Below are 20,947 nucleotides of genomic sequence, written 5' to 3'. Positions count from 1 at the left end.
ATATCTGTTGGCCGTTTGTATGTCTTGTTGGGAGAAGGTTCTGTTCATGTCTTCTGCCCATTTAATTGGATTGTCTGTCTTTTTGTTGTTGAGTTGTATGTGTAACTTATATTTTGGATATTAGCCCTTTGTTCGAGGCATTGTTTGCAAATATCTTCTCCCATTTGGTTGGTTGCCTCTTTGATTTGTTGATGGTTTCTTTTGCTGGCAGAAGCAATCCACCTCAAAATCCCAATAGCATTTTTTTTTAAAGAAAGAGAACAAAAAATCATCAGATTTTTATGGAACTGCAAAGGACCCCGAATAGCCAAGGCAATCCTAAGAAAAAAGAATACTGCTAGAGGTATCACACTCCCTGACTTCAGTTTATACTACAAGCAACAATATCAAAACAGCATTGGCAGAAAAACAGACACACAGACCAATGGAATAGAATTTAAACCCAGAAATAAGTCCACATAAATATGAACAGATGATTTTTGACAACGGAGCCAAAAACATACAATGGAGAAAAGAAAGCATCTTCAATAAATGGTGCTGGGTGAACTGGAAAGCCATGTGTAAAAGAATGAAAGTAGACGGCTATCTGTCACCATATACCAAAATTAACTCAAAATGGATCAAAGACCTTAACATAAGACCTGAAACAATAAACTGCATAGAAGAAAGCATAGGTATTAGACTTAGGGACCTTGGGTTCAAAGAGGATTTTATGAATTTGACCTCAAAGGCAAGGGAAGAAAAAGCTCAAATAAATGAATGAGACTATATCAAACTAAACAGCTTCTGCACAGCAAAAGAAACTATCAACAAAACAAAGAGTCATCCAACCAAATGGGAGCAGATAATTTCAAACAATGCCTCTGATACCTGGCTAATATGCAAAATATACAAGGAACTCACAATTCAACAACAAAAAGACAAACAATCCAATTAAAAAATGGGCACAGGACTTGAATAGACATTTCTCCAAAGAGAACATACAGATGGCCAATAGACATATGAAAACAGGCTCAACATCACTAATCATCAGAAAAATGCAAATAAAAACCACAATGAGATATCACCTCACACCTGTTTGAACGGCTATCACCAACAAGGCAAATAATAACAAGTGTTGGAGAAGCTGTGGAGAAAAAGGAACCGTCGTACACTGTTGGTGGGAATGTAAATTGGTACAGCTGCTATAGAAGGCAGTGTGGACGTTCATCAAAAAATTAAGAATAGAATAACCATATGACCCAGCAATCCCCTCTCCTGGGTGTATACCCAGCAAATCGGAAAACATTTACTGGTACAGGTATATGTGCTCTGATGTTCATTGCAGCTTTATTTATGGTGGCCAAGACATGGAAACAACCAAAGTGTCCTTCGATAGATGATTGTATAAAGAAGATGTGATATATATATATATATATATATATATATATATATATATATATATATATATATATGGATTATATGGATTTACTACAGTCCCCCATTGAAAAGTGTGTAGATTGTTTCCAGCCTTTTGTGGTTACAAACAATATTGTAATGAATAATCTTGTACATTTATTATTCCAGATTTGTGAAAATACATCTTCAGGATAAATTCCTCCACGTAGAAATGCTGGGTGAAAGGGTATATGCATATGTGTTTTTGTTAGATATTGTGAAAACAGATAATTCCATTTAGAATGAAATGATATTATGTTGACCTATTTACTGTGTTCTTGATCTTCACAGCTGTGCAATAGAAAAAAAACATATCTCTAGTATTAAAAACTTCTGAAGTCATGGAATATCTTATTAATGTCTATATGTATATACATACATACATGTATATATGTACACACATATATATGTATATATGCACACATATATGTGTATATATATATGTACACACACATACTATTCTGGCATAAGAAAAGATGAAATAGTGCCATTTGGGGCAACATGAACGGATTTTGAGATTATTATGCTAAGCAAAATAAATCAGACAGAAAAAGTCAAGGACCATATGATATTACTGATATGTTGGATATAAAACTGAAAGCAACAAAGAAACAAGATGAGCGAATAAAGAAAGAAAAACTGATAGATACAGACAATAGTTCAGTGGTTATCACAAGGTAAGGAGTGAGGGGGATGGTAGAAGAGGCAAAACATGGTCAAATATATGGTGATGGAAGGAGAACTGACTGGGTGGTGAACACACAATGTGATATATAGATGATGTATTGGGACTATGGGAATATATCAAGCAAATTGCAATATTTCATCTTTTCCTATGGCCGAGTAAAAATCCATTGTATACACCACATCTTCTTTATCCACATCTTTATCCAGTCATCTATCAAAGGATACTTTTGTTGTTTCCATGTCTTGAACACCATGAATAATATTGCAATGAGTTGTAAGACTACAAATGGCATTTTTTTTAAAATTCCTCAAATATTTATCAAACAACTAAAATGGACAGGGAGGTATGGCTCCTATAGACATTAAGATATTCCATGACTTCAGAATGTTTTATATTAGAGATATGTTTTTTTTCTATTGCACAGCTGTGAAGATCAAGAACACAGTAAATAGGTCAACATAATATCGTTTCATTCTAAATGGAATTATCTGTTTTCACAATATCTAACAAAAACACATATACATATACCCTTTCACCCAGCATTTCTACGTGGAGGAATTTATCCTGAAGATGTATTTTCACAAATCTGGAATAATAAATGTACAAGATTATTCATTACAATATTGTTTGTAACCACAAAAGGCTGGAAACAATCTACACGCTTGTCAATGGGCGACTGTAGTAAATCCATATAATAAAGTACTACGTAGCTGTGTGAAACAAATGGGGAGGCCCTATGTACTGATGTAGAAAGCTTTTCAAGATATATTGCTAAGTGTGAAAAGCAAGGTACAGAACAGTATAAGTAATGCTAGCTTTATGTAATAAAATGAAGGAAAAATAAGAATTTTATTACTATTTGCTTGTATAGGTATAAAGAAATTCGGGAAGGATTCAGAAGAAAATAAGAACAATAGTTGTCTACTGGGAGGGCACTGAGCAGATAAGGGTTGGTAGGGAAATTTTTCGTGTACACTTTTCTATACTTTATGGTTTTGAACCATGTTAATATATTGTATATGGTCAAAAAGTACCTTTTTAAAAGCTACACTTGTGAGGAAAAGGAAGACTTATCTTGCCTCCTGCTTGATATAGTTTCACTTTATTGATTTTTCATCCTTTTGGGTGTTTAAATTAAGAGCACAGGATATAAATGTAAAACTTGGTAGGAAAAATACTGGTTTTACAGATTCTAATACGTTTATATGATTCTGTCTTCCATTTTAGGTAGTGGAAGAAAATGGGATTCGCAAAATCATTATTGTGCCTCAAACAGTTGACTGTCAGATGATCGTGCCTGCTCCTGTACCACAAATATCACACTTTATCACGCCAGCCTCTCCTCTGTATCCACCAGCGGCTCAACTGATCTATCCCACAGCTCAAGGGGACTTTCCACCACCTTACATCCAAGAGCCTGTGCCAGAGCAGCTGTTGCCACCACCCCCACTACTGCTGCCGCCACCACCACCGCTGCCGCCACCACCACCACCACCACCACTGCCGCCACCACCACCACCACCAGCAACATTTATATACCCCGAGCAGCATGGTAGTATATAATTTTCTTAAACAGGAAATATTTTTGATTTATTAAAATTAACAGCTTTGGGCAGTTATTAAAATGAAAAAAGTAAAAGATAGTAAATTTTCCATGAATGGTTGCATTTCATGCATGTATATTAGAATTGATGACAATAAGTACCGTTTGTGTCTTAAGCAAAATGCTCATAAGCAGAATTTTTAGAAAATTTTTTTCTACTTTGGTATAGTATGTGATTATGCCGTTTATTTTTACTGATTGGATCTGTAAAATCATAAAAGAATATTTTGATTGTTAATGCCAAACAGTGGGTACATAAAAGACAATTGAACGATCAACATTGCAATTATCTTAGGACCTTAAAATTTTGAAGTATAGATAGATACTCTTTTGGAAAACACTTTGTATTTGTTCATGTTTTTCTTTCTGTACATATCAATACATTATAAAAATACACATTTAATATCTGTATTAAAACAAAATGGGAATTTTTAAAAATAAAACATGGCTTTTCAGCACTTTCTGTTGGTTTGAAAAAAGATTTAAAAGACCTTGAGATATGTAATTATTATAATTATTAAACAGTATTCCATTGTCTCTTTTAGAAACCTATTCCCGTGGAAGAACAAATTACAACCAACCTGATGAAAGGGCTGCTAAAATGAAAGAACATATGAAGAAAAAAAAGAGAGAACTCCGAGTTGGTAGACATAGGAATAACTATATGTTTAATAACACCTCTTTGCTGGTGAACAAAACTAATGATATTTCCAATGTTCCTGATGCTCCAAGTACTTACACTGTGGACAATGCTCCATGCAGCTATACTGTTGACAGTACTTCAAGTACCCACACTGTGGACAATGCTCTGCAAACCTACACTGTTGACAACACTTCAAGGACCTGTGCTGTGAACAATGATCTGAACATTTACACTGCTGACAATACTCCCAGTATTTACACTGTTGACAACCCTGTAAACACTTGCATTGCTGATAATGCTCCCAGCAATATTTCCCCTGACCATATTCCTAGTACTTCCACCACAGACACTGCTCTGCACCCTTCCACTACTGATAGTGTCCTGAGCCCTTCCAGCACGAATTATACCCCCAAGACTTCCACCTCTGACTGTACACCTGTACCATCACCTATTGACAGTACTCCAAGGTCTTCCATTGCTGACAATGCTCCCAACACTCCAATCTCTGAAAGTGCTCCCTGCACTTCTGCCACTGATGGTGCTCTCAGTACTTGCAGTGCTGCCAGCACTTCTAACACTGCCAGTGCTCATGTTGATATTAGTCATGGAAAGAAACAGAGTTCTATGGGAAACAGAAATATCAAGCAGAAACCAGGTGGAAAACGAAGCAAGAGCCCATCATCAAATGAAGCAGAAAAAGGTAAGGTCAGAAGTTTGGTTTTGCTCCCAATGAATAAGCATCCTAATGTTTAGGAATCTCAGGGTATTTAAAATATTTAGGTGCAATTTTCTGCTTCCATTTCCTCATCTTCATTGTACCCCTATCTCTAAATTCTTAATGAGACCACAAGTAGGAAGCCTTTTTAAATCATGCACAAATGTCCATCTTCATTCAAAATGTGCCAAGTATTATATGCACACCACATAATTTTTTTTAGTTGCTTGTTAGTGAAACATTGGAAATTATAGTCCTAACACATTCATGATTTTACTTAAATTGGGAACTTTTAAAATTTTTTTGTTTGAGTTTGTTTAATAGTATACACATTAGACCACTCTCTTCTTTTAAAACTTTTAATGTAAATTGCTACTAGGTGTTTAGTAGATTTCTTGGTGATGATGTATTTGTAATTGTATAATAGACGTCTAACTTATTTCTCTTGTTTTTGCCAATGTGATTTGTTTGGGGTGCTTTTTTTTTTACTTATAGAATGCAAAGCAGAACATGGAAAGTCATACTGTTTCAGCATTGAGAAACCTATAGTAAGTAAAGTGAATACTTAATATTCCTTTTAATTTACTTTGTCACTCTAAAACATGCAAATTCACTGATATTTTTCTCTAGTACAGTTATAACTTGAAGCCTTTACCTGGTTAAAATTTCATAATCTCTTTTAGCCATTCAATATATAAAGATCCAATGTGGCATTGCTAAAGATAGTATTAATGGCTCATTGTTTAATCACAGTATTTAAGTACCTAATATGAGGGAAAAGATATACAGAGGGTGCCAAAAATGTATATACATTTTAAGAAAGAAAACCTGTATTAAAATTGTAATACTTAATATTTATTGATAACAAAAGATGAATACAAGTCACATTTGACTTCTGCAATTTCAAAAGGTGCTCAAAGTGGTTACCATCATCGTCCAGACACTTTTGATTACTGCGAGCTACTGCTTGAGCAACATTGACCGAAGTGTCCACTTGTATACATTTTTTGGCACCCCCGGTACTTAACATCAAATGAGACTTAGGGAAAGATTATATCATAAATTACAGATTATAAATTTAAGAGTCCTACTTGAATTTTTGTCATTTATTTTAGGTTTCTGATATTCAAACAAGATCTGCTGTTGTTTCATGGAAACCACATGTTTTTGAGAAATGTGATCATACTAAATCTCCTGTAACATTTGAATTGGCAATATCTAACAGTGGTAAAAATGGAAAATATAAAAATGTGTACATGTAAGTCTCTTTAATCATCTCTTATTTCTTATTCAATTTAAATATGCTATCTAAACATATAAACCTCTAGGCTGAGTCTGAAAGATTTTTGTGCAATATTTTCCAAGCTTTAAATGCAATTTTCTACAGAAACAGTTTTATAAATAAATGATGGTAAGTTGCCAGGTCAGTCCACAAAATTCATTGAATCATAAATATGTTAAAGCTGAGGGGGACCTTAAATATCAACTAGTTCATTCTCTTAGATTACAGCTTTTCTATTTGACAAGTTTAGACTCAGGGAAGAAAAGTTTCCCTCCAGTTCTCCCTTATCTTTTTTGATCTTAGGTCATTTTAAGGAAGCAGAAAGTGTCACACGATGGTAGGTCTTTGGGTATACAAGCAAGATATGTACATTGCAATAGAAATTTAAGATTTGGGATCTCCTGAGAATTTCATTATATGCGTTAGTTATAAAGCGGAGCTATGATAGTAACAGGATGAGCTTAGGAATGTGCTCAGAAGACAGAACCAGAACCAGGGAGGATACAGTGCAGGACACAGCAAGAGCATACCCAACCACTTCCAACAGCTTCTCAACTGAAGAGGGACATACAATCTGAAAGAGAGCAAGCTGAGAGGAGAGACACAGTAGAAAGGAAATTCCAAGTGGGGAAGAAAGAGAAATTCCTTTGCTCATCAAACAACTAGGCAGAGAGAGACCTGGATATTTCTGTACAGCACTTTTAAAATCACAACACATTTTAAACTTTATTTGCCATAATTTGTCATCTATATTCAGAGACTCAAAGTGAAAATCTGAATCTAATTAGTTATTATATAAAGTTTTATTTCTTTTATAATTAGCAGCTAGAAAAATTTTTAAATTACAATATACAATCTTTTATATTAGATAGAGGGGTGGGAAAATGTAAAATATTATAAAAAACCGTTTATAAAATTAAGCTTCACTTTAATTTACAGGGTGGTCTTTTTCTGGTGTTATGTATTTTACAAGTCATTGTTTTTTATAAAAATATACTGGCCTATACCTCTGATCACCCTACAACCTTGAGTGGCCTTTGCTTAGCAGTAACAATCTTTTTTTTCTATTATTTTTAAAATTAAATCTATTGGGGTGACAATGGTTAGTAAAATTACATAGGTTTGAAGTGTACTAGTCTATGATACATCATCTATATATCACATTGTGTGTTCACCACCCAGAATCAGTTCTCCTTCCATTACCATACATTTGACCCCCTTTACCCTCTAATACCATCTCCCTTACCCCCTTACCCTCTGGTAAGCATGGAATTGTTCGCTGTGTGATTGAGTTTTTGTTTCATTTGTTTGTCTTGTTCCTTTGTTGCTTTCAGTTTTATATCCCACATATGAGTGAAGTCATATGGTTCTCGACTTTTTCTGTTTGGCATAGATGGATCTTTAGATTATTATGCTAAGCGAAAGAAGTAACAATCTTTTAGCTCTTTTTGGAGGCTATTTCAGGGTATAGAGCCTGAAGGAGCTCCTTAAGGTGGTAGAGTACAACTAGGTACTTATGACTGTTAGCTCAGGAATATGTAGGTTTGGGATCACAGCTACTCTATCCACTGTAGCAAATAGGTGCTCACTCCGGAAAGATTGCTCTGTGACTGAATGAATAAATTGAATGATGCATGGTGTCTTTGAGGCTTTTCATATCAATGCTATTTAAAGACAAATCTGTATTGTTATAGTGTGAAGAAGTTTCAGTGGTAAAACGATAAAGTTGCATTTCTTAAAGCTATATTAATTTGGCATACAAATGAAGAATTTTGAGTTAATATTACTTTTTTGCATTCATATAAAATGGGTTAAAATTATCTAAACTTGAAGGAGAATTGTGCTTCTTTATTAGTTGACTACATAAGATTAGCAATGTTACTTAGCTTTTAAATATGTACAAGATCTGTTATAAACAAAGGTTATCTTCACAGTGGTGATGAATTTACATTTACTCTACTTGACCTACAACCATCCATGGTCTATTTTGTAAGGTAAGAACTCCATCCTACGCAACCTTGCCCTACCCTATAGCCAGTCAGATTCCCCAGTCTATACTAGTTCACTACTTATAATTCCTGCAGCCAGCCTAGCTATACTTGCTAGCAGAGTGAGCGTTCCTTGAAGCTTCAAAGCAACCCCCTCCAAATCCAGCATTTGTTCACTTTCATTTAGAACAGGTGAGAGGGTGATTTGAGGGCCATTATCTGCAACGATCCAGCTTTATGGTATTAGATTTTTTAGATATGTAATTAGCTCCTAAGAAATGTATCTGGAAACTCAGGTATGCAGTTAAATACTTGTGTTAGGATAAATGTTTGAAAACTTACAACAATTGTCATTACATTTTTAGAATTACAACCATAAGCGACTCAGCACACAAAACTGTGTCTGAAGTGGTTAGCTTCACAACTCCAGGCTGTGAACCAGACCCTCCACTTGCACCCAAACTGATTAACCGATCCAAGTGCAGCCTGAATTTACAGTGGAAAGTAAGGATTTTACTACCAAAACCTTTTCTTTTCTTTTTTTTTTATTAAATTTATTGAGGTGACAATTGTTAGTAAAATTACATAGATTTCAGGTGTACAATTCTGTATTACATCATCTATAAATCCCATTGTGTGTTCATCACCCAGAGTCAGTTCTCCTTCCATCACCATTTATTCGATCCCCCTTACCCTCATCTCCCACCCCCCACCCCCCACCCCCCTTACCCTCTGGCAACCAAAACCTTTTCAATCAACATTTATTTTAATTTAAAAACATTCTACTTTGTCCTGAATTTTAAACATGAAATTATGCATGCCTCTTCTGACCTATTTCCCCAGCACTTTTCCTTCCCCATAATCGTCTTTCTTTTCTTTCTATCTGTATCAAGCATCAAGTAAATTGAGAAATGTCAATCAGAATTTCAATAATTAATAAAAGTTGAAGTGTCAGTTTCTACAACTTAAATTTATTTATAATTGTAGCTACCAATAAGTCTACCTCTCAATTTACTTAAGTACTAACTTTCTTCATTGCATAAAATTTGGAAGACAACAAAACAGAATTTGGTCATGTCTTATAGACTGTAAAAAATGCAGTTTAATTTCAAAATCTGGATTGCTTCAAAAACAAAATTTAAGCAAATTAATTTTACAGTAATTTCTGTCATTTTATTTATATACACATTCTTACATACACTGTGAAAAAACAGCCCCTCGTAATCTTATCTTTCTGATATTTCTAGGGTTCCAATGATAATGGTTCCAAAATAAACAGCTTCCTTTTGGAATGGGATGAGGTAAGCAGTTTTATTTTTAAAAGCACTTGTTTATAAATGATTATGAATATTATGATGAATTTCTATTGGTAGAATTTTATAATATTCTAACGTTTTGTGTGTATTAAGGGCAAAGGTGAAGACTTCAAAAGTTGCTATGTGGGTACCATGAAACAGCATAAGGTCCTCAAACTGAATGCTTCTACAAAATATTCATTCAGATTAGCTGCAAAAAATGAATTCGGCTTGAGGTACATTGAATTATTGCAATATTTAAAAGTCAAACTTTAAAAGGAAACTGAAACTAATTTTTCCATCTTTATTTTTCAGTGATTTCAGTGAAATAGTAGTCTTCTGTACATCAGGAACTATGCCTCTGACACCTTTACCACCAAAGCTAAAAGAAGCAGGAATCTGTGATTTGTCACTAGAATGGTGTGCTCCAACTAACACAAACCTAAATGACAGCCTTACTTATGTACTAGAAATGGAGAAAGCAGGATCTGTAAGTTCTCTTTTCATATGCTTTAATCTTCAACTTCAGTCTCAGGTACATTTTATATGCATTTTACAATGAAAATTTTAAATTTGATTAATTTCATTTCTACTCAATCAAACTGCATGATTCCTTAGTCTCTGTGTTTTAGATGGGACCAATGTAGAGCCAAAGTTAGGCAGGCCTGTACAGGGAGATCTAAAGGTACCCAAGTCCCTTAAAAGTGGCTATAGAAGCAGCAGCAGCCATAGCAACAGAAGAGACTGAAATGAGAGATTCAGAGAAGTGTGTTAGTTCTTCAACATTGGGCCTATCCCAGCTGACCTTGGGTGGTCACACAAACCCTCCACATACTTGTACCAGGGCAAGCCCTTTCCTCGTCTTGATTTTCTGATGTGGGTGGACAAACTGTTTCATTTCATTCTGAATTTTCAAGTCTATGCTGAATAGCCTAGTCAACTTAAAAAGCCGCTATAAATTTTATGTTGTATATATTTTACAACATTTTAAATAAAGCAACTAAGAGATTTGTTCTGTGTAAGTAATATGCTAAGTGCTTTCATGCACAGTATCTCATTCTAAAAAAATCTCATTCTTAAAAAAGAAGCCCTTTAAGGGCTTTTTCTCCATTTTTTATATAGAGAAACTGAGTTTCAGAGAGATTAAGGGACTTGTTCGCGACGACCCAGATGGAAAGTAATTTGAATTTGGAACCTGAACCCACGCCTGCCTGTTTCCTAAGTACATTGTCTTTCATTTGCAGGGATTGGGTTTTAAACCTAAATACAATGGACAAGACCTCTCGTGCACTATAACAAATCTTCAGAGAAGTACTACATATAAGTTCAGGGTATGTGGCTATAATTTATAAATTTGTATCATGTTGTAATATAAAATTATACTCCATTAGAGATAAAAATGTGTCTATTTTGGTTGAAATTAAACCTTATTTTGCATTTGGCTTTCAGAAATTTTTAGTCAAATAACTTGCTTTATAATATTATTTGCAACTTACGCACATTTTCAAATCAGGCATTTATTTCTAGTGGTAAACCAAGGTATTCTCTTTTACTCAAACAGATCTTTGCCTACAATATGGAGGGAAGGAGTAAACCCAGTGGAGAAGTAAAATATACTACCTGTCCGGATAAGCCTGGGTCCCCTAAAAAACCATACACAAAGGGAAAGATCCGTGCACACAGAGTAAAAATTGGATGGGGTAAGTAATGTTTTTGTATTTAAAATTTACCCTGTCTTAATATTAACTATTGAGAAGAAATCTTGCTCCAATTGCCCTCAGCTTTATAAAATATTCTCTTAATCATTTGTATATGAAATATTTCACCATGTAAATTAGTTTAGTTGTAAACTGCATTGTTTTTTCTAGTTCTCTATTGAGTTCTACATTGCTATCATATTAAGTCATGCATGAATAAATTACTGAACTTTATATGGGCCCTTAATATTATGGTTATTCCAAGTAAGACTATATCTAATACAGAAGCCACAATTAGGAGGACATATCAATGATAAATGTCAACTTAACAAGAAATTATATTTATAAAAATTATTTTGCCTCTAAACTGGCAAAATCAACTCTAAGGTACATATACTTAGCATTTCAGTCTCTTCAAAGAACTTTAAAATATTAACAAAATGCTTCATGTCCAATATTCCAAGTATGTAACTTGGATTATGTTATCATCTTTATTAATATCTGAATATTAATATCCTATTATGTTTCTTTTTTAATTAAAATTTATTGGGGTGACAATGGTTAATAAAATTACATAGGTTTCAAGTGTACAATACTATAATACATCATCTATATGTTGCATTATGTGTTCCCCACCCAGAGTCAGTTCTCCATGTATTTTGACCCCCTTATCCTCTGGTAACCACAAAACTGTTGTCTGTGTCTATGAGCTTTCGTTTCTTTATTCATTTGTCTTGTTCCTTTGTTGCTTTCAGTTTTATGTCCCACATATGAATGAAGTCATATGGTTCTCAACTTTTTATGTCTGACTTATTTTGTTTAGCATAATAATCTCAAGATCATCCATGTTGTCGTAAATGGCAGTATTTCATCTTTTCTCATGGCAGAGTAGTATTCCACTGTGCATATATACCACATCTTCTTTATCCAATCATCTACTGGACACTTTGGTAGTTTCCATATCTTGTCCACCGTGAATAATGCTGCATTGAGCATCGGAGGACATGTATCTTTACAGATAAATGTTTTCAGATTTTTTTTGGCAGATACCCAAGAGAGGGATTGTTGGGTCATATGGTAATTCTATTCTTAATTTTTTGAGGAACCTCCACACTGCCTTCCATAGTGGCTACACCAATCTGGATTCCCACCAACAGTGTATGAGGGTTCCTTTTACTCCACAGCCTCTCCAACACTTGTTACTGTTTGTCTTCTTGATGATAGACATTTTAACAGGTGTGAGGTGATAGCTCATTGTGGTTTTGATTTGCATTTCCCTAATAGCTAGTGAAATTGAGGATTTTTTCATATATCTGTTGACCGTTTGTATGTCTTATTGGGAGAAGTTTCTATTCATGTCTTCTGCCCATTTAATTGAATTGTCTGTCTTTTTGTTGTTGAGTTGTATGAGTTACTTATATATTTTGGATATTAGCCCTTTGTTGGAGGCATTGTTTGCAAATATCTTCTCCCATTTGATTGGTTGCCTCTTTGTTTTGTTGATGGTTTCTTTTGCTGTGCAGAAGCTTTTTAGTTTGACATAGTCCCTATTATGTTTCGTGTTTGTATTTTTTCCTCTCTGAAAAAATTTTAATTTATGAGATAACATTCCAGTGAAAGACTTCTAAGTTTATTCAAGAATAATTATAATTTTATTTCTTTCTTCAGAACCACCCGATGATAATGGTGGGACATATATTTCAAGTTACAGTTTAGAAGTTAGTGAAAATTTGGATGGTAAGACGTTGTGATTTTTATTAAGTTTTCATTTTGAAGTAATTTTGGATTTTCCTAGAAGTTGCCAAAATAGTATAGAGAGTTCTCATGTATAACTTTCACTCAGCTTCTCCTAATATTAAGATCTTATATAACCCCAGTACAATTATGAAAACCAGGAAACTGGCACTGATACAATACTATTAACTGAACCCCAGAACTTACCTGGATTTCTCCAGTTTTTGGTAAAATCGTATTTACTTACTGATCTTTTATGATTAATTCCACAGGGAATATAAATATTTAATTAGTGTAAATAGGTAATCGGACCACATTAATTTCCAAAATGGTTATTTCTTAGTATGTACATGAGATAACAGTGGGAACTCATGAAATTTATAAGCTACCTATAAATAAAAAGTTAAGTGAAATAAGTCAGAAAGAGAAAGACAAATACCATATGATCTCATTTATATGCGGAATCTAAAGAAAAGAATAAGTGAATGAACTAATCAGAGACAGTTTTGGAAACATGGAGGAAAAACAGGGGGTTGCTAGAGGGGCGGGGGGGTGGGGATAAGGGGAAGGTGAGAGGTTTTGGGAACGTATGGGGGGAGGGGGGTTCACACAGTGTGAGGGATGTAAATGATAAATGTCTAAGTTTTGCTCAGTCTTGTGCACCTGAAACTAATTAAAAAAAAAAAATTGGTACTAAAAAAATAAATAAATAAATAAATAAATAAAATAAATAAATAAATTGTATAAAATTTCTTTTATCCCTTCAGTAAATTCATGGAACATAATCTACAATGGAACCACAAGGGAATTTCTATATGATCACCTACAACCTAGTACTACATATAAACTGAGAGTCTTTTGCACTTCGCCTATAGGCCAAAGCCAGGTGAGGAAAGAGAGACGGAATAGTTAAATTGAGAACTGAAATGAACTGTATCATATTACTAAATATTTTACAAAACTGAACTTGAATTCATTATAGTCATAAGGTGTTTTGTATTTTTCTTAGCCTTCAGATATATTGACTATTCAAACACCCACTCTTTCTCCTGTATCTTGCTGTCCTTCACCTTTGAATGGTAAAGCGAAGTCCAAAGAAACCAACATTCAATGTGGTGAGGTTTCTTGTGTGATTTGAATGACTGTACCTAAATTTCTTGTTTTGTAACCTCTGATTTTTATATATTAAATGTAATTAAAGCAGAGCAAATGGTTTTCTTTTACTACAAAATCAAATAATGTTTAGAAAATTGTTTCTTGCTTGGTAATTAGAATTATAAAAATTTTTAATGTCTGGAAATTAGATTAAAAAGTGAATTGGAAAAAATTAATATAATTTGAATTCTGTTACTTATTTTCACAGTCTTCTTAAATTATTTTGTGTTATTTTAAAGAAACACCCTTAAAATTTAATATTATTTGAAAAAAAGATTGTTTATTTTGTATATTTTTATAGACAAGCTCCCTAATGGAAACTCTGATGTACCTGCAAATGTCCAAAAGGCACAAGAGATCCAAGATGACACAGAAGGGCACTCTGGCTCTGAAGGGAGATCCATAGTGAGTAAATAGGGCTGGAGTTGTCATATTGTTCAGTTGTTCCATTTGTAATTCATTTCACTTTGGATGAATATATGCTTCTACTTCCTATCAAAGTGGGGAGTGACCATGCCTACACAATAATTTGTGTGTTTGCTTATTTGTCTGTTTGTGTTTATTTGTAGTTTGGATGTCATTCAACAAATTGTGAAACTGTGCCAGGCCCAATACCTCCTTCTAAATGTGGTACACCTGTGCTTACCTGCAAAGGTTCAACCTGTGTTATTGTTAGTTGGGAAGTATGTTATCAATTTATTTTTTATTAATTTTGGTGATATGAAAGTATAATAATTGGTTTAGAAGTTTTTTTGAAAGTCTATAAGTCTAGAACTCCCTAAGAAGTCAGAGTTTAGATTAGGGTTCCACAAATTTTGACCATGGTTCTAGGTCACACTAGTGACCTGATACTAGTGCTACTAGGAAGGGTAAGACTTTGGTAATCCTGCTTTCCAGACCCTATATTTATGGAGGATAATAAACTTGGAAAACCAAATAGACAATCAATAGGTCACAAATTGAATTTTTAAAACCAAAACAAGAGATAAAAAATTAAATCAATTTATAGAACTTAGTGTTTTTTTAAGAAAACTTATTGGGAAATTTCTGGTAGTGTTTGTATATAACTCTATACTATGACACATAAGAAATGTGACTATGAGGTAATGAAGTTTAAAAAAAAACAATTTTACATCCATGTGAATATCTTCCCATTTAAACTAATCAAGCACAAAAGATAAGAATTGGCCTAGTTATTAAGCCACCTACGTATCTCTGAATTTTTCCTCCCTTTTACCCAGACTCTTAACAGAGGGCTTTTGACATTGACACCCAAGCTTTAATCTGATACTAATAAATGACAGGTCTGATTACAGCTCTGTACAAAAACCAGAGAGTACTGGTGTTTGTGTCTGATCCCATTTATCAATAGCAATATTAAGCAACATTAATATATCTAAGTTTGCTCTTTTTTAAGTAACCCATTTGAAAATAATTTTAATAAATTAAAAATAATAATTCATCAAATATGTGGGATTAGTCAATGTTTCTCTTAATTTTATTTGAGCCTTTTAATGTTATAATTATAGTTTTCTGTCTTAAGTTTAATTGTTTCTACACTTGTCTATATCTCATACCACTTAATAGATTATAAGCTATGACATTGAAAGGAACATGTAACTATCCACGGTATCTAGTAGAGTGAACACTTATAGAAAGAACTCAATTTCTATTTGTTGCATCTTTCAGATCCCTGTGTGTAATGGTGCTGAAATCACTAATTACAGACTAGAGTGGGGACAGATTGAAGAATCGATGCACTTGATTTACACTGGTCCTTGTCTGAGCTATGAAGTCAAAGGTCTTATTCCTGCAACTACATATTTCTGCAGAGTCCAGGTAATCCTAACAGTTCTTCCAATGTAATTCAGGCAGCAGCTATTAACCTATGCTATCCACATTCATGATACTGGCATCATTTCCAGTGTAGGGACCAGAAGGGAATCACAGACTTCAAAAATCTTAAATATTCCCCATATTCAGCAATAACATTCTGTGCTTCTTCACCTGGCATTTAGAGCCCCACATAATCTGGCATCTACTTTCTATTCTAATTTGATCTGCCATTATTTTCTGTATAGTTCTGTGTTTCCCAAATTTCCCTGAACTTAATAATCACCTAAAGTGCTTGTTTAAAAACACTGATTCTTACACCTCCACTCAGACCTATTGAATCAAAATTTCTATTTCAAAGAGTTGCTAATGGATATATTTAAAAAGCACCCAATATGATAATTATTACTATCAATTAGGAAAAACTACACAAACTATTTCAAACAAAAAGTTTATTCTACCACCACCCTCAAATATGCCTTGCACATTCATTCATAGTGTGTTGCCTATCTTGTCCCATAAAACCAAGCTTCTACATGAACACTTTCCTGAAAACCTTAGCTGGAAGTGATCTCTTCCTCTTCTGAACTACTAGAATTATAAGACTCATAACTTTAAGGTTTGGGGAGATAGTCCAAATTTAGAACAACCCTATATATTGTCACTGTTAAGTTAAACCATCAAATCATACGATCCCTAATATTGGGTGTCTAAGCTGCATCTCCCAGATTGCCTGTCATAACTGGAAGTTGTTTGTTTGTTTTTAAATCCTGTCAGATTTTTTGGGTGTCTTTGTTTTCTGTATTGGATAAAAGCTCTCACAATATATATTTATTAGTTAGAAGGCCACTGCAGTAGTCCACAGGATTGGTTAGCTTCTGCAGTGGGAATACTGAGATGTTAATGGATTTGAAAGATATTAAAGGTAAAAATCAATGAAATGGGTTTCTGCCAAGACAGAGTATCCCCATGTCTCCCAGGTGCTCCTCCTTACAAGTTAAAAAATCCTGAACATAACACAACAAACAAGCATAAGAAATCTCTGAATGGTGGAAAGAAAGAAAAATGTAGAAAGAAAAAGATCCTAAGGATCTTACAAAGTGAGGAACAATACAGTTGTGAGCCTTCTGGGTCTCCTTAACACCTCCCACATATCCAAAAAATGGTGTGGGAGAAGCATCTGATTCAAAACTGCCGACAGGGACAGATAGAAAAAAACCTTCAAGAAAAGCCTCTTCCCCTACCCAAGGAAAATGACTGTGAAATTGGTAGCCTAACAAGAGAAAATGTTTTGAGTATTACCCACCTTACTCCAGCCAAACATCAATGGAAAACCACACACACCCCTGTCCTTCCCCACCCTGAAATTTCAAAAGCCTGGATAGGAAGCTGACCATCCACTTCATGCCAAAAGCAAGTAACATGTTTTAATTTCTCTATCCGGGGATTTCAGTTTGGGCAGTACCAAGCAGGGAGTTAATTCTTCTATCCTCTGCCTAGCAGAAGCAGGCAGTGCTCTGCTCCCAATCCCCTGCCAACTGATATCAGTATGAGAGCTTATGATCTCCCATACCTCTCTGACAGAAGCAGGCAGTAGCACTCTATTTCCCCTGCAAGGATAGTGTTGACAGGCTGAGTCTCCACTCCCATCCACTAGCAACAAACTGAACAAGACAATGTAATTCAGGCTACTTAGCACTCTACTTTTCTCCTATTCCTGTGTCAGTGAGGCCCGTGAGAAACTGAACCTACATTTACATCTACCAATGCTGAGACTGAAATAGGATATTGGAAGCATGGCTAGTCAGCACTCAGGTAACCTCTCACCTGCTCTTAGCAAGGTCCAATGGAAAGCTTAGCCTCCATCTCTGTTCAGCATCATGGAGAAAGCTAGGTGGTGAAAGCTATCTTAATTAGCACCCCACTCCCTTACCTTGGTGTCGAGACCCACCTGGAAACTGAGCTTCCACTCCCACCCTGCAGGAACACAGAAGTGTTGGTTAATCCTCCACTGCTCCCCTCCGTGTTATCAGTAGGGCCCAGTGGGGAGGTGGGCTCACACTAATACTCAAGAGATATTGATACAGTACAAATAATTGCCCTACTTTTGCTGGAAAGATATCAAAAAGGGGCCTAGACAGGAGCTAAACATCTACCCTACCAAACCTTTGTACTATACCTCCAGAGGGATAGTGCCTACTAAACAAAATAATTAAATAAGACCCACATTCTCATTATATAATATGCAAAATGTCCAGAATAATAATTTATCATAACAAGAACTAGGAAAATCACAACTTAAATGACAAAAAACAATAGTTTCTATGATGAAGCAGAGGTTTGAATGATCTAACAAGGATTTAAGCAGCTATCAAAAAATGTTTCAAGAAGTAATTGTGAGTTACCTTGAAACAAATGAAAAAATATTTTTAAATCTTGGTAAAGAAATAGAAATTATAGAAAAGAACCAAATAGAAATTACAGAACTGAAAAATACAATAACCAAAATAAGTTTACTGGATGGGCTTGATAGTAAAGTGGAGATCACAGAAGATAGAATCAGTGAACGTAAGGAAAGATTAATAGAATATACCCAATTGGAATACCAGAAAGGATTTAGAAAGGAAACAAGAAGGTTTGGAACTACAGAAAAGAAATAACATTGAGTTTGTGTTCCAAGATGGTGATATGAACTCAACCTCCTCTCACAGACACACTAAAACTATAGCTACACATGGAATAATTCCTTATGAAGGAAACCTAGAAACTAGCTGAGCAACTTAAACATTGGGCAAATACCCACAACAAAATGGGTAGGAAAGGCTGAGATACACAATATAAACACCCCACCGAGCACAGTAACATACGATTGGAAGGGAACTCAGAACTCCCAGCTTCTCCCTGAGGAGTGAAGAATTTGGATCAAACATTGCATCCCAACTTTTAAGATTTCCACCTAAGGGTGAGCCCTGCAAACATTTCACTCTGAAAGCCAATGGGACATTCATCCACGAGACCCAGAAGACTATAGCAAACAAAGGAACAGTTCGTAATGGCCTTGCAAGGACTTCCAGAGGCTATCCCTTCAAGATTCAGCACAGACACAGTACAGAAAAATGCCCACCTCCCAGTCTTACCCTGAAAGAGGCCTATTTGCATATATTTAAACCTATATCTGAGGGTCAAGATCCTAATTTAGCACACATCTAAGGGCCAACTGCAATCGTCCTCTGGCCAATACCAGGTCACCAGAATCTCCGTGGAAGCAGCTTATGTACATGTCTGGAACCCCAGCATTTGTGGCTGCCACCCAGGTGATGAAACACTTGATGTCCTGGCTCTAGTGACCAGAAGATCTTGCATTTGCAGGGCCCAGAGTACTATAGCAAACGAAGGAGTTTTAAACTCTATCAGCACAGAGGCAGCAGTCAGAAACACCCATTTCCCCATCTTTCCCTGAAAGATGGTGATTTCCATATCTTAAAAGCTGAAGCCCGAGAGTTCAACTCCTAATGAACCTGAGTCTAGGTGCTGACTGAAATAATGACAACTCTTAGCACACCCTCAACTACTGGGAATCACTAAGAACAAGGAAGTGGCTTGCAAAATCACTAAAGTTTAAGAAAAAACAAGGACCTAGGGCCAGGCTGAACAATAAGATTGATCTCCAGCATAAGGCCACTCTTTAAGACTGGAAGAGGGGGCTGTTATACCTAATGCACATAAAAAAACATAGAGACTCAGGTAAAATGAAGAATAGAGAAATACGTTCAAACAAAAGAACAAAACAAAATTCCAGAAGTAGCCCTGCATAAATGGAAATAAAGAGATCAAAATAATTATAAAGATGCTCACCAAGGTAAGGAGAACGAAGCATGAGCTACAAGGTGTGCTAAAAAAAAAAAAAAAAAAAAAAGATGGTGGAGTGACATCATCAACTGGCAGCGTGAGGTGAGCCTCTGGAAATCTCCCCTGGAATTTACAACAAATCGAATAACTATAAGTCCACAAATGACTCCCTGAACAGCAGACAGGCAAGACGAAGAGTCTCACTACTGAATTCACCCAAAGGTGGGCAAATTGCTTGACAGGAAAGGAGGGAAAGGAGAAGTGCGGAGATGGAGCCACGGGGGCACAGGACACAGACCTAGCTCAGTGCCCCGAGCTCGCTGCATCCTGGAACTACCGCAGCTGTGGGACAGGGAAGAATTCGGACTGCTAGGGCACCGTTTATGGCCCACAGGGCTGAGGGGACAGCATATAACACGGCTGAACCCAACACTGATGGCAGAGACGATGGAGCACACACTGAGGGAAGAAGGCTGAAAATGGTGGTTCAAGGCCCTCACTGCCACAGAGAATGGAAGCCTTAGGCACTGAGATTAGTCGACCCCCCCCCCACCCTCCCAGGGCTCGCCCCCCACGAACCTGCCCAGTGCTAGAAGTGGAACAGTAGCAGTGTCGGATCAAAAGAACAGAATATTTGCAGTTCTGATAACTGTGGTCCGCAGACACAAATTCACAGCTCACCTAATTCTGGCAAAGGGGAGGGAACTGTGGAAGTAGGTCCGACTGTGGTGGTGGTCGATGCCATTGCTCAGGGCCACCTCTCACAACCCACCCTGCCCTTATCCCAACCTATCTGGGGGGATCCCTGCAGAAGTAAACAGAACTGCTGAAACACGAGGTCTGAATCTGGTGCAAGAAAAACTTTGAAACTTCAAAAGCTCTTCATATCCCCACATGGATGCTGTACCCTATGACCCAGGTGAACTGTTAACGGAGGAGAAGCTCACCTTCCAGGGAACCCCTCATTGTGTGAGAGGCTGGATTAGTGCAGACAAAATAACAGTGTGATAGAGATAAAAAGGCTACAG

At 35.8% G+C, this 20,947-nt stretch overlaps 1 protein-coding gene across 1 annotated transcript in view; it reads left to right on the top strand.

Moving 5' to 3' along the window:
* Positions 1-20,947, top strand: part of LOC109435610 (fibronectin type III domain containing protein 3C1-like) — a 60,616-nt gene that overhangs the window by 18,991 nt on the left and 20,678 nt on the right. Inside the window, exons 6-22 of the mRNA XM_088794750.1 lie at positions 3,353-3,677; positions 4,274-5,071; positions 5,582-5,634; positions 6,202-6,344; positions 8,273-8,362; positions 8,722-8,860; positions 9,604-9,657; positions 9,766-9,887; positions 9,967-10,141; positions 10,896-10,982; positions 11,213-11,351; positions 13,017-13,085; positions 13,850-13,968; positions 14,092-14,197; positions 14,539-14,642; positions 14,807-14,920; positions 15,927-16,076. Coding sequence (XP_088650876.1) covers positions 3,353-3,677; positions 4,274-5,071; positions 5,582-5,634; positions 6,202-6,344; positions 8,273-8,362; positions 8,722-8,860; positions 9,604-9,657; positions 9,766-9,887; positions 9,967-10,141; positions 10,896-10,982; positions 11,213-11,351; positions 13,017-13,085; positions 13,850-13,968; positions 14,092-14,197; positions 14,539-14,642; positions 14,807-14,920; positions 15,927-16,076 — 2,787 coding nt within the window. The remainder of the gene's footprint in view (positions 1-3,352; positions 3,678-4,273; positions 5,072-5,581; positions 5,635-6,201; positions 6,345-8,272; positions 8,363-8,721; positions 8,861-9,603; positions 9,658-9,765; positions 9,888-9,966; positions 10,142-10,895; positions 10,983-11,212; positions 11,352-13,016; positions 13,086-13,849; positions 13,969-14,091; positions 14,198-14,538; positions 14,643-14,806; positions 14,921-15,926; positions 16,077-20,947) is intronic.

This window comes from Rhinolophus sinicus, chromosome 18, assembly GCF_057876585.1.
Source record: "Rhinolophus sinicus isolate RSI-liver-muscle chromosome 18, RSI-T2T, whole genome shotgun sequence".
NCBI classification, from domain to species: Eukaryota; Metazoa; Chordata; class Mammalia; order Chiroptera; family Rhinolophidae; genus Rhinolophus; species Rhinolophus sinicus.
Note: the sequence above shows the minus strand (reverse complement) of the source record. Positions and strands in the feature narration are given on the sequence as shown.